The sequence below is a fragment of the Emydura macquarii genome, unplaced genomic scaffold (assembly GCF_026122565.2).
Source record: "Emydura macquarii macquarii isolate MOO-44397 ecotype Brisbane River unplaced genomic scaffold, CSIRO-AGI_Emac_v2 contig_1230, whole genome shotgun sequence".
Lineage (NCBI taxonomy): Eukaryota > Metazoa > Chordata > Testudines > Chelidae > Emydura > Emydura macquarii.
Window position 1 is genome coordinate 5,319,169 of NW_027131367.1, and position 12,070 is coordinate 5,331,238.

The window sequence follows — 12,070 nt, forward strand, 5'->3', positions numbered from 1 at the left end:
CCTGTAGGAAAAACAGCTTGATTAATGTATAGCTTTCTGTTGGTGCACAAAGCTAGACAAGGAATGTTAAATCTGCCCCCATGATTCCCCGATGTATCACTTTATCCATCTACTTTGTCCTCTTATACACAGCATGCTCATCTAAACTGGCACAAGATACATCCTTGCAATTACCTTAATGCATGTCCACAGTCATAGCAAGACTTTGTTCTGGATCAACCTTGTTAACATTTTTAGCCGTCAGTTAATAAAGAATAAAAAAGGAAAACCAAAATTGCAGGTACACTATTGCGATATTTCCACTGCACTGAGACAAGAAGTGAGGTGACAGGGAAAAGAAACAACTAAAGAAGGAAGAAAGAAACAAATGGGGTGAGAAAGAGAGAGAGAGAAACAGGGAAAATAGACACACGGACAGTGAAAAGACGAGGGGCAGTAGCTAGAGAGTGAGAAAAGGGAAAGTCCTGCGGTAACTGAGACAGAAGAAATGGAGATTGGTTTGTACCTATATTTCCCTGAGCCAATTCTGAACATAAAATCAGCTAATTGGAAGGACTGATGTTGTTTTTAAAAACCTCTATTATAATAATACCTCTCTTTTTCCTTTCCTAGATAAAAGCTCGTTCCCAGCTGTGGACCTCTGGCCTCGTCCCTTCAGCCTACTGGTGTGGGCAGGCTCTGGTGGACATTCCCCTGTTCTTGATTCTTCTCTTCTCAATGTTTGGAATTCTATTTGCAATGCGTTACAGAATTTCTATGAGTGCCATTGAAGCTCTTGCCTTGGTAAATCTGATTATTTAGATCACTGAACAATAATTCACCCTTGAAAATAAGAGAGGGAAATCCAGAAGATAAAGTTCACCTCACTCTCCACCAGGGAGCAGAGCAATGAAACAGTCAACACCTGGCTGCAGAATTCATTTAAATTGTAATCATTTGCCCCAGTTGGATCTGCAGGTGTCTGCACTCAGAGGTCAGAGCAAGTCAAAAGGACCATTTTTTGCTGGGCATTCATTTGAAAAGATTAAAATTCGAGTCCTGGCAAAATTTTGCTACTTCTGCCAGCCAAAATTCTGAATTTGCCCCAGGTGCAAAAAAATTAGATTTCTCACAACAAAATGAGATTCCAGTTTGTGAAAAACGTCTTTTGTATTTCCCCTTGCTCTCCCCTCCCCACCTAGGAAAAAGAAAAATTTGAGATGGGCCCAGAAGAGATTAACCAAGAAGTTCCTATTTTTATATGTCTTTCCAGAGTTGATGCGTCAGGGAGTTGTAGTCAGCATTGCAATTTCACTTCTAGAGAAACTGTGCCTAATTCTGTTTTAAGTTACACCAGTGCAAACCCAGAGTAAGCTCACTGATTTCAGTGATGAAACTCTGGACACACCTGGGTCTGAGAGCAGAACTGCATCCAGGGGGGGCAGGTTTTTTCCCTAGCAATAATGATCCATAGCAAGGAGGAACACAGTACAACCCTAGCAAGTAAATGGTCAGAGATGGCTTGTTAAACAACCACACTGTCTGCAGCTCACATGGCTCTATCATATTTACAGGTGCTGTTTGAGAGAGAAAAATGGTCTAGTGGTTAGGACACTAGCTTCAGAGTTGGGATACCTGCATTCAGTTCCCTGCTCTGCCACAGACATCCTGTGTGACCTTGAGCAAGTCACTAAGTCTCTCTGTGCCTCAATTCCTCATCTGTACACTGGGGATAAGAGCAATTCCTTACCTCAGAAGGGCACTGTGAGGATAAATACATTGAAGACTGGGAAGTGCTTTGAGTTCTACTGATAAAAAGGGCTATATAAGAGCTAGTCGTTATTATTTGTTGCTCTGTGTCCTCCTCTTCACCGCTCCGAGTCTGAGTTTCCCCATCCGTAAAATGGAGATAATAAATCTTAGCCTCCTTATAAAAGTACTTAGCACTTAATTGGAGGGATTTTTTTTATCCCTTGATCTCTGTATTATTGTCATTTAAACTGAACCGGAGTGCTGCAGTTAGGTTTTATTTCTTCATGCCAGTCCACTTATCCCTAATGAGAGTTTTCCTCTCTATAGATTACCGGTATTACTGGCTATGGAGCTGCTATGGTCCTGTTCATATATTTAATTGCCTTCATATTTCGAAAGCGGTGCAACAACTGTGATTTTTGGTCTTTTATCCTCATAGCGGTAAGCACATGACTAGATTATGTACAGCGTTTTATAACCTTTACGAAACTGTACTTAAAGCTGTTGAGCGTTCCGATGACGATATAGAAGTGGAAACACCCTGTGCAGCTCCAGGAAATAGAAAATGACAGTCATTTTTATAACATAGACAGTTCTATACCATTAACAATGATGCATTATTTGCATCATTTTCTTCTTTGATATCCTCTACTATCCTTTGTCTTTAGGTACAGAAATTTCAAGTGGTTGATGGTCCCCTAACCAGAATTCCCAACTCTCTCTCGCTCTACATTTTTGGTGCTTGAAAACTAATTTCCTCTCCACCCCCCACCCCAAATATTTTGCACCGTGTGAAATCACATAAGCAAAATCTTTGTTTGTTTGTATTGGGACCCACCTTTGTCTGTTAGACACTCTCTCTAAATCTGGATCTTGTAAAACACAGTCTAAATTGCAGCCACAGCAACAAAAATCTCCCACAGAGATGGGATTGGGGAAACTGTACCACCCTAAATCTTTACTGACCAAGTCAGAGGTTCGTAGCTCCCTTATGAACAAATTTGTTGTCCTCAGTAGGGCTGGTTGAAAATTCTCCACTTAAACTGCTTTTTGATGGCAAGTTGGATTTTTGACTAAGTGATTTTTTTTATGAAAAGTGTCTGCTGCTTTACAGGGAAAGCTAATTTTTTAAAGCAGAAAATGACAGAGACATTTTATAACACGAGACAGTTCTACACCTTTAACTGTGCCTGAAAATAAAAAAGCTTTGATTAAAACCTGAAATATTTTTATTCTAAAATGCTGCTGTGGTGCCTCAGACTTCCATTCTCCTCATGGTCCAGGCTCCCATGATGCACCATGATCATGTGAGTCCACCTCCCTTCACCAAGAGGGGAGACCTTGGTGTTTCATGGCAGATGTAGTCTGACCAGGGAGCCCAATCTATAGGAGAGAATGGAAGCATGAGGCAGTTGAACTACAACTCCTAGGGGGCCCTTCAGAATCAATTTTTTTTTTTTTTTTTTTTTTTTTTTTTTGGCTAAAAACTTGAAACTTTCCCCTGAGAGGAAGAAAAAAAAATTCTGACCAGATCTAGTCTTGAGACATCCTTCCATGGCTGGTCTGCAGACAACTGAGTTGTAGCTGAATATACCTTGACAGAACAAGGAGCAATGGTCTCAAGTTGCAGGGGGGGAGGTCTAGGTTGGATATTAGGAAAACATTTTTCACTAGGAGGGTGGTGAAGCCCTGGAATAGGTTACCTAGGGAGGTGGTTGAATCTCCATCTTTAGGGGTTTTTAAGCTGTGGCTTGACAAAGCCCTGGCTGGGATGATTTAGCTGAGGTTAGTCCTGCTTTGAGCAAGTGGTTGGACTAGATACCTCCTGAGGTCCCTTCCAACTCTAATATTCTATCATTCTATGATACCTCAATGCCTTTGGTGCCCCTTGAAGCCTAAATAAACTTTCTGGAGACTTATCAGTACAGTCAAGGTTAGACATGAGGTGCATAGGCCCTAGAGAAGATCTTTGGTTTCTACATACTGCCATTCTGGATCTAAAAAGGGTTCAAACGTCATGTCATTTGTCTACAAGGTTGCGAAAAGGATCCCTGAGAGATGTTATTGGTCACAGATATTCACATTGTTCATAGATATTTACATATTCTCTCTGAATTCTTTAAATGCCTCATGGTAAAAATAAATAAATCAACAAGATAAGACGTCCGCTGTCACCATACTAATTATGCTGCAGCTTAATGAAAGGTTCTTCCCTGGTATTTTATTGACCAGAATATGCCAGTGTAGGCAGTGTTGCCAACATCCATGATTTTATTGCAAGTCTCATAATATTTGGTGTGTTTTCTGCAAGTTCCAGCCCCTGGAATCATGTGATCACATGAGAATGTGTTTTAATTAAAAATAACATTAAATGTGCAGCCCTCATGGCAGTGGATAAAAGGTTGAAATGTGATGACCCCCCTCCCACCTCCAACAGCTCAAAAACCAGCAGGCAAATAAAAATAATCCAATTTTTTAAAATTCTTGATTTTTTTTTTTTAATGGCCTGACTTGTGATTTTGGACTGCTTAGGATTGGCATCATTGCTTCTGAGAGAGAATAGGTGTCAGGGATAAAAAACAAGGACACTCTCGAGTGCAGTGGAGTGACAGAAGTGTTCCTTTCTCCTAAACACCCCTTCTGACCCATTGTCCTAATTCCTTCCCATCACCCTTTCTCCGATTTGTGTTTTATATTCAGTATTCACTATCTAATAAGTAAGCTGTTTGGTATTCACCATATAACCCAAAATGTCATTTCATCCCATTCTTGGCAACAGTGCAAAGATTACTTTTTTACCACGTATAAGTTACTTTCTTGCTTCTTTTTAGGTAACGCTGGTTATCTTCATTATTCGTGGCTTCACAGAGATTGCTTCCACACATAGAATATTCCATTATATCATGTCCATGTTGACTCCTCTGTATTCATTAATAGGTGTAGTGAACATATCTATGAAGGTAAACTATTGTACTATGTCACCAAGAAACTAGATGCGTAACTGTATGTTTTTTAGAAAAACAAAACAAGGTTTCTCAGTGGGAAACTGGCAGTAACACAATGGCAAGGTTCTTTGTGGTTTTTCTAAGGGGTTGAATTTTCAAAATTGCCTTGTGCAATTCCCGTTATAAGGCTTCCCTTTTCTTCCCATTTCTCCCCAGAGGTGCTAGGGAGATAAAAAATCTTGCATTTGACAGAGCTATTAGTCCTGCAGAGAAGAGTCTGATAATACTTGTATTTGAGGGTGTAACTATTTCCTAAATAGTATTAGGACACCCAGATTCAAACTTCCATATTTGCCCTTTGCTACTGTGAGGATTTTGAGTAAAATGACAGAAATGTTCGCACAGTTCTGAAATATTTATTAATGTATGTTTTTATTCTTTTAAAACTCAATAATATTATATTAAAATGTACAGGATTTCTACTCAATGTATTGTTTTTTTCCTCCAACAGATTTTGGTAGAAGAAGAGGTTTTCAGTTTTAAAGGCAATTGGAATGATATATTCATATCTGTCTTTGCAGTAAGAAACAATTTGAATATTCCATTATTATTTTGCAGAGGACATATATTCTAATGTGGTGACTATATGTTGCATTTGTATAATTCCCCACAGCTAGCAAAACATACATAATGTGACAGATGTTTCACAGTCAGATCTTTTGGACTGAGGTGGAGAGTTTCTTTTCCAATGTAGCCTAATGCTCACTGACGAGAGAAGTTAGTCCATAAACCCAGGACCTCATCTGTCACCTTACTAGTAAATGCTGGACTGTTTGAGGTCTTCACCTAAGAGAAAGTGGGACAAGAATACCAAATTAGTTCCATACAGAGTAGAACTTAGCCTGGATTTGAGGAGACAGTTAAGAGACTGCTGGCAGAAATAATAATACTGCTTCTTTGAAACGGGTGGGAAAACAAAATCAGCCCCAGATCATGTAATGAACTCAGCCTTACCTTTACCCCATTGTGCTAATGCATGAAAATGTGACTTCTCTCTTTATTAGTGTAATTTGTTGTCATTTTATGTATTATTTAATACAAATGTGAACTTCTTATGCAATTTTACATACTGTAAGCTCCAACAGAGTTGATAAAATTCAACCCAAGTCTGAAGACTAAGTCTCAGTGGACTAGACTCTTATTTCCATTTACTACACTTTTCCCCATATATTTTGCTCCATTCCTACCACCAGTTGTGCTCCAGCGGTGGTAGCAATGATGAGAAAGCGAGTGTTGACCAGATGCCAGTGATTACTAGTATTTTACCACCATGTTGCTGTGAGTTCGATTCAATAACATGGGAGCTGAAATACTGGCAACTGGCCTGTGCCAGTTCCCACCATTATTGCTACCAGTAGTATGAAGCATCGGGGAAAAAGCCTAGGATACTCACAGCTGAATAGTAGGAAGATAATACGTCAATATGGACAATTAAAGCTGAAAGATTTTCATTTAATTGTCCTTTAGATTATATCAGATGTAGCCTTATAGCTGGGGTGCTGCCATCCCAAGGGCAAGAGGGCATTTATTTTGGCATTTATAGGTGAAATACATTAAGATTTGGGAGGTGCTCAGATACTGTGCTGGTGGAGCCAGAGAAGTACCTATGGTAGATGGATGGATTCATACGGGGGATAAAGAGGTGAAGCAGATCAGAATGCCAGAGTGATCAATATGGGATAAATACCTTCCTAGGTGAGATAAGAGGCAGACACAGAGAGAGCTGGATTAAACTTTTCTTTCATCTCTCACTTCAGGATCCTAATGATGGTACTCATCTTTAAAGTGAACCTAACGTTAACCTAAAATTAAATTAGTATTAAATAGCCAGTTAGCAGCTCCGTCACTTGTACATGAGGAGAAGGCAATCCCTCTTTTAACGAACTACAGGCCCACTTTGCCTAAACTGTAATTCAAATACGTCATGTACAATGTTGCTATTTCCACTCATACAACATTGACTCTTTCTTTTTTTTTTTTTCTTTCCCCCAGCCTTACATCCATTGTGTGCTTTTCATTTTTCTTCTTCGCTGGCTGGAAAAGAAATATGGAAAAGCAGTTATGAGAGAGGATCCAATTTTCAGGTTTGTGCAAGGACATGCACCTGTGTGTGCACATGCAGACACCCACACTGCACTTCCACTCGGCCTTTTCTTGAAAATACATTTTTCCACAGAAAAAGTTGATATTTTAAATTTTTCACAAAACATTTAGTGACTTTGATTTTTTTTTTTTTTTAAATCCATGCCTAGATTCCATAGGATTCCATGTGACACAGTCCCTGCCCCAAATTTTTCTTGCTTTAAAAAAAAAAAGGAAATTACGCACAACACATAATATTATTAATTTGTATTGTCATGCCTACAGGCCCCAGTCATAGATTACGATGCCATTGTGCTAGGTGTAGCACAAACACAGAACAAAAAGATAGTCCCTTCCCCAAAGAAAAATGGTGTTCAGTTTGCAAAGTCATGCTTTCAATGGTTAGGAAAATCCAGTAAATAGACTGCAGGTGCACTTTGATATAGTCTTTATCTACAGGATCAAGTACTATTTGTTCTTAACAACCCCTACCTCCGTCAGTGCACAGAATGGACAGTGAATAAGGCAAAGGACTGTAAGAAAAGAGAGAGCATTCTTTTGTATTTCAGCCATTGGTCTATGATACATGAGTGCTGGGTTCTAGTCCTGGCTCTACCACAGATATATTACAGGATGTTAGGCAAGGCTATCATAATAAATATGCAACAAGAGGGCTGAATTAAGTTCATGTGAGAAACCTGACTTCTGGTATTTCTTAACTTTTTTTGTGCACTCGACTTTCCAAATAGCAAATAAGAAAAAGCAGAGTGTTGGCCCGAACAGCCATTCAGTCTTGCTCCACTCATAATATATCAGTTGTGAACTAGGACACAGGATAAAAGGCTGAGTCTGACTCCTTTGACTGGTAGAATTCACCCGAGGAAGGAGATCAACCATCAAAATCCTGAAGCACCAGAGGAAGAAGAAGAAGATGTGCAAGCTGAAAGGACAAGAGTTAGGGAAGCAATAGATTCTGAAAATCAGGAAGAGGTAAAACTTCAAGTTGTCCTTTTCTGTCTGTTTACTCTTCGTATTGGTAAGTTACCCATTGGGGGGAAGAAAAAAAATAAACATTGATACGGAAATCCAGTGTTTCTTCCCTTATCTTCTTTTACTGTATGTAGGAACTGGCTTTCCAAGTGGAATTATCATATATCATCAGAACTGAGAATACAACTTTTAAATAGACTGTAATTCGCTTTTGTTCTCAGACAATCTAAAATGAATGGTCTTTGGGATAAGGATTGTCAGCTCTTCTCATTCTGTGTCAAGCACTTTTTTTGGAGTTTAACTAGTAATTAATAATGCGGCCTGCACAATAACTAACCTGCATAGGCAGGAAAGATGCCCAGTAGAAAAAGCCATATAGTTAACTAAAATAGTAAAAAAGCTATATGGGATTAACATGTCTGTCTAGTATATTTCACCACTGCTGAACTTTTATCTCCCCCTTAGCAATGAAAAATCAACACATTTCAGCAGCACCAAAATATTCAAAGAGAGTGTTCTGAATAAAATCTGTATTTGACAACCACACACAACAGTAAAGAACAGCTGGACTGTCTTGTGTAGTGTGGGGGATTTGTTCTTTATAAATTTTCTCTCATTTCCCTCCTTCCCCAGAAACCAGTTATCATTGTCAATGATCTGCGCAAGGAATATAAAGACAAGAAAGCCAGTTCAGTTTTTAAGAAAAAGAAGAAAGTAGCCACCAAAAATGTCTCTTTCTGTGTTAAAAAAGGTTAGGGGTATTTTACTACAGTTATTTTTGTGATTGTCTGATTTCAAGGTTACATTTGCAGACCACTCATTCACTGGAACTTCTCAGTTATAGACAGCCCTAATTTGTAATGAATGTTATTTGATCATAGTTATGAGCAAAAGGTTTCTCTTTTGCTTTTACTTTCACAGTAAATATACCTGACATCCTGTTAGGAAGGATAAGTCTTACTAAAAATTGGTGCATATTCATTCTAGGAGAAGTATTAGGACTACTAGGACCCAATGGAGCTGGCAAAAGCACAACTATCAGTATGATTACTGGAGAGACGACGTTGACTGCTGGGCAGGTAGGAGAAACGGGATAAACTTTAAAATCAAAGTATGAGTGAAAAATACCCAGTGCTAATCCTAAACAACATATTAAAGGAAACAAAGGGTATATCTACAATTTCAGCGGGGGTGTAATTTGCAGTTTATATAAACATACCCACAGTACTGTACTCTAGCTAGCTTGCGAAATGTAGCAATGAGGGCGACATGGTGCAGGCTGCACAAACAAGAGAGGAAAAGGAGGGGTGTCAGACAGGCTTGTGCAGTTTGCCATGTAGTCCACTTCTATTTTTAGCTAGCTAGCTAGAGTACTGCTAGTGGGGGTACATCTACACAAGCTGTGATGGAGATGTCCCAAGACGATGATTGGAACCCAGTCCATAGCCTATCACATCAGGCTATGTGAAAATTATCAGTCACTGTAATTGACATATGAACATGTCACTTGCAATAAGTTCACAAAACTACATTAGCACTATTTGTGTAATCCACCCAAAGCCCGAACACTTGAAATGGAAGCATGCACTCCATCCACACCCCACATTATATTTGCCTCAAAATAAATCGAAAATAAGGAATTTCAAGAATGAATCTTGAACTTTCACTAATGCTGGAAATGGTCTTGTAAGTCCTTTTATTAGTATTTCTCTTGCGCCATTCATAGAGCAGAACCTACCACCAGAGCAAACGTCTACACCAAGTGTCCCTATCGAGCTGGAAAATGAACTACTGTGTAAGGGCTCAGCTCCACATCCCTTCCTCAGCTAAACTACTTTAATAAGCAAAGGTTGCAGATCATCCCCTTACTCAGTAATTCTCCTTTCATAAAGCCTGAAAAGCCCATAAACTGCCTATAATTTTAACCCTGCACGTTTATTGATCACAAGATTTCAGACATGCAGACTGACAGTTTGTTTGTTTGTGCAGGTGCTGATGAAGGCGAAGGGACCAGCTGCTTCTCAACTGCGAGAGAGCTCAACTGGCTTTCTAGGCCACTGCCCCCAGGACAACCGTCTCTGGCCAAACCTTACTGTGCAGGAACATCTGGAAGTTTATGCAGCTGTGAAAGGGATGAGGAAAGAAGATGCTGCTGTTACTATCAAACGGTACATAGTAAAAACAAAGCAAGTCTTCCGTTTGTGTTTCATTCCTCAGAACTGCAAATCAGAGAGAAAATAGAATTTTGGCTGAAAATCAGACGCTTCATCTAAAGAGACAAGATTCTATAGAATGGCCCAAATACCTCCCTCTGGTGATTTAGCCAAGAAAATAAAGCCACACAGATTTTCTCATTCAGCAGGAGTTCGATTTACAGCTAGTGTGGGTTAAGTGCCGGATGGATCTGTCTCTAAACTTTTAGATTGTGAAGTCTGGTTCTAAGCTGTGGAATCAGGGGGATAATTAACGAGGTACTGTCCCACTGCAGGCAAGATGGAGAGGATTTATAACGTAGTAGTAGTAGTAGTATTAACAACAACAGTCTAAATCTAATGATTAGGAGGAAGCTTCTGTCCTGTTAGGAACATCTTGTTTAAATTTTCTCTTATTTTAGTTTCTGACGATTTTGTCGCTTAAAATAAAAAAAATTAGCAGACTTTCCAGAAATATTGCAGACAGGAAGCATGCTGAAACAAGGATTCTTGAGATCATGAAAAGACTTCAGAATATAAGCTTTGGGACTGCTCCGGGGAGGTCATTGTGTGAAGATATGCAGTGAAATCAGTTTATGGGCATCTCAGAAAACTGAAATACAGTAACAGCAGCATCCATTTTTCTCAGCACTGTACTAGAGATCCACAAGAATTCATTTTTGGAAAGGGGGAAGTAAGCATTTTCTGGAGTTGCACATGCCTTTTGCTTAGGGGAAGAGAATATATGTTAAAAAAAAAAAGGCATTTTGCAGAAGAAGGCAATGCGTCTCCAAAACAAATAGACAGTGCCAGTTGCGGGAGCGAGGGGATCCAGGAGACATATGCCACAAGCAAATTCCATCATGCCCTACTGAGAAATTAAAACCAGCCTCTCTTCTCTGAACCAGTACTGTCTGTGGGAAACAATCCCCACCCCTGGGGCCCACCTGCTCCCACAAACAAGGGGCTGAACTAAGCCCTCTCTTTCCATTATGCTGTTAGTCTCAGGTAAAGGTGTTGAGTTGGGGAAAAAACAAATGTTTATTTTACTTCCTTTCTTTCTCCTTCCTTACAGAATAGCAAAGGCTCTGGAGCTTCAAGATCATTTAAAGAAAGCAACCAGGAAATTATCTGCTGGGATAACTAGAAAGGTGTGTATTTGTGTTTTGCTTGTATTGAACCCTGGGACAAATTTTGCCCCCTGTCCCACCAGTGTAGCCTCTGGAATAACGCCATTCAAGCCGGGGAGTCATTTTGCATGTGTAAGTAAACATATTAAAGTTATGGCTGGGAAATTATCTCCAGGAAGTAGCTTACGTATTTCTGAAATATCCATCATGTGAATGAAAAATTTCATTGGTAAATAGGCCTACTTCTGATCCCAGCTCCCTGGATGAGATTCTCATTGCTTCCCATGAGATGGTGGGGCCCAAGCATGCCTTTTGTGCTATCTCACTTCAAAGGGAGTTGTGTCCATGTGACATATACTTTGCAATATTCTGTACTATGTTTCTCAGATTGTCCAATTTCTTTAAATTACTGGTTGGTGTGTGGTTGTTAAAACTTACTTTATCTCTAAATGTATGTGGGTGTGGAGGAAATGAAGTCCAATCTTTCGAAGACTGACATATTTTTGGTTTGCTCTAAATTAGAGGATTTCAGGCTGTCCAAAAAAATGAATTATATGCATAATTTTTTAAAGAAAACGAGTTAATTGTCCCCACTTATATCTGGGCATGACCACTGGTTTCAGTGAAGTAACTCAGGAAGACAGAATTTGGTTCCCAATATCTATTCATCATTTTAGGTGTGTTTTGCACTGAGCATGCTGGGTAATCCGACAGTTCTGCTTCTGGATGAGCCATCAACTGGAATGGACCCTAAAGGGAAAAGTCATGTGTGGTGAGTAATGCCTGAACCAATTCATTAGGTCTCTTTTTAACATCAGAACTAAATCAATACAGCATAATAAAAATTGAGGGCCAAGACTTTCAAGATGGGAGTTAGGCTTCAAAATTTACAATTAAGCACCTAAAAAGTGGCCCAGTTTTGAGCATGTCTACACTGGAG

The 12,070-nt window shown here is 39.4% G+C and overlaps 1 protein-coding gene across 1 annotated transcript in view; it reads left to right on the plus strand.

Annotated features, from left to right (window-relative positions):
- LOC137152805 (uncharacterized) overlaps positions 1 to 12,070 on the plus strand; it is a 110,220-nt gene that overhangs the window by 37,738 nt on the left and 60,412 nt on the right. Inside the window, exons 24-34 of the mRNA XM_067547772.1 lie at positions 613 to 783; positions 2,059 to 2,172; positions 4,563 to 4,691; positions 5,188 to 5,256; positions 6,729 to 6,820; positions 7,688 to 7,808; positions 8,442 to 8,559; positions 8,796 to 8,887; positions 9,798 to 9,976; positions 11,076 to 11,151; positions 11,808 to 11,902. Of these exons, the coding sequence (XP_067403873.1) occupies positions 613 to 783; positions 2,059 to 2,172; positions 4,563 to 4,691; positions 5,188 to 5,256; positions 6,729 to 6,820; positions 7,688 to 7,808; positions 8,442 to 8,559; positions 8,796 to 8,887; positions 9,798 to 9,976; positions 11,076 to 11,151; positions 11,808 to 11,902 (1,256 nt within the window). The remainder of the gene's footprint in view (positions 1 to 612; positions 784 to 2,058; positions 2,173 to 4,562; positions 4,692 to 5,187; positions 5,257 to 6,728; positions 6,821 to 7,687; positions 7,809 to 8,441; positions 8,560 to 8,795; positions 8,888 to 9,797; positions 9,977 to 11,075; positions 11,152 to 11,807; positions 11,903 to 12,070) is intronic.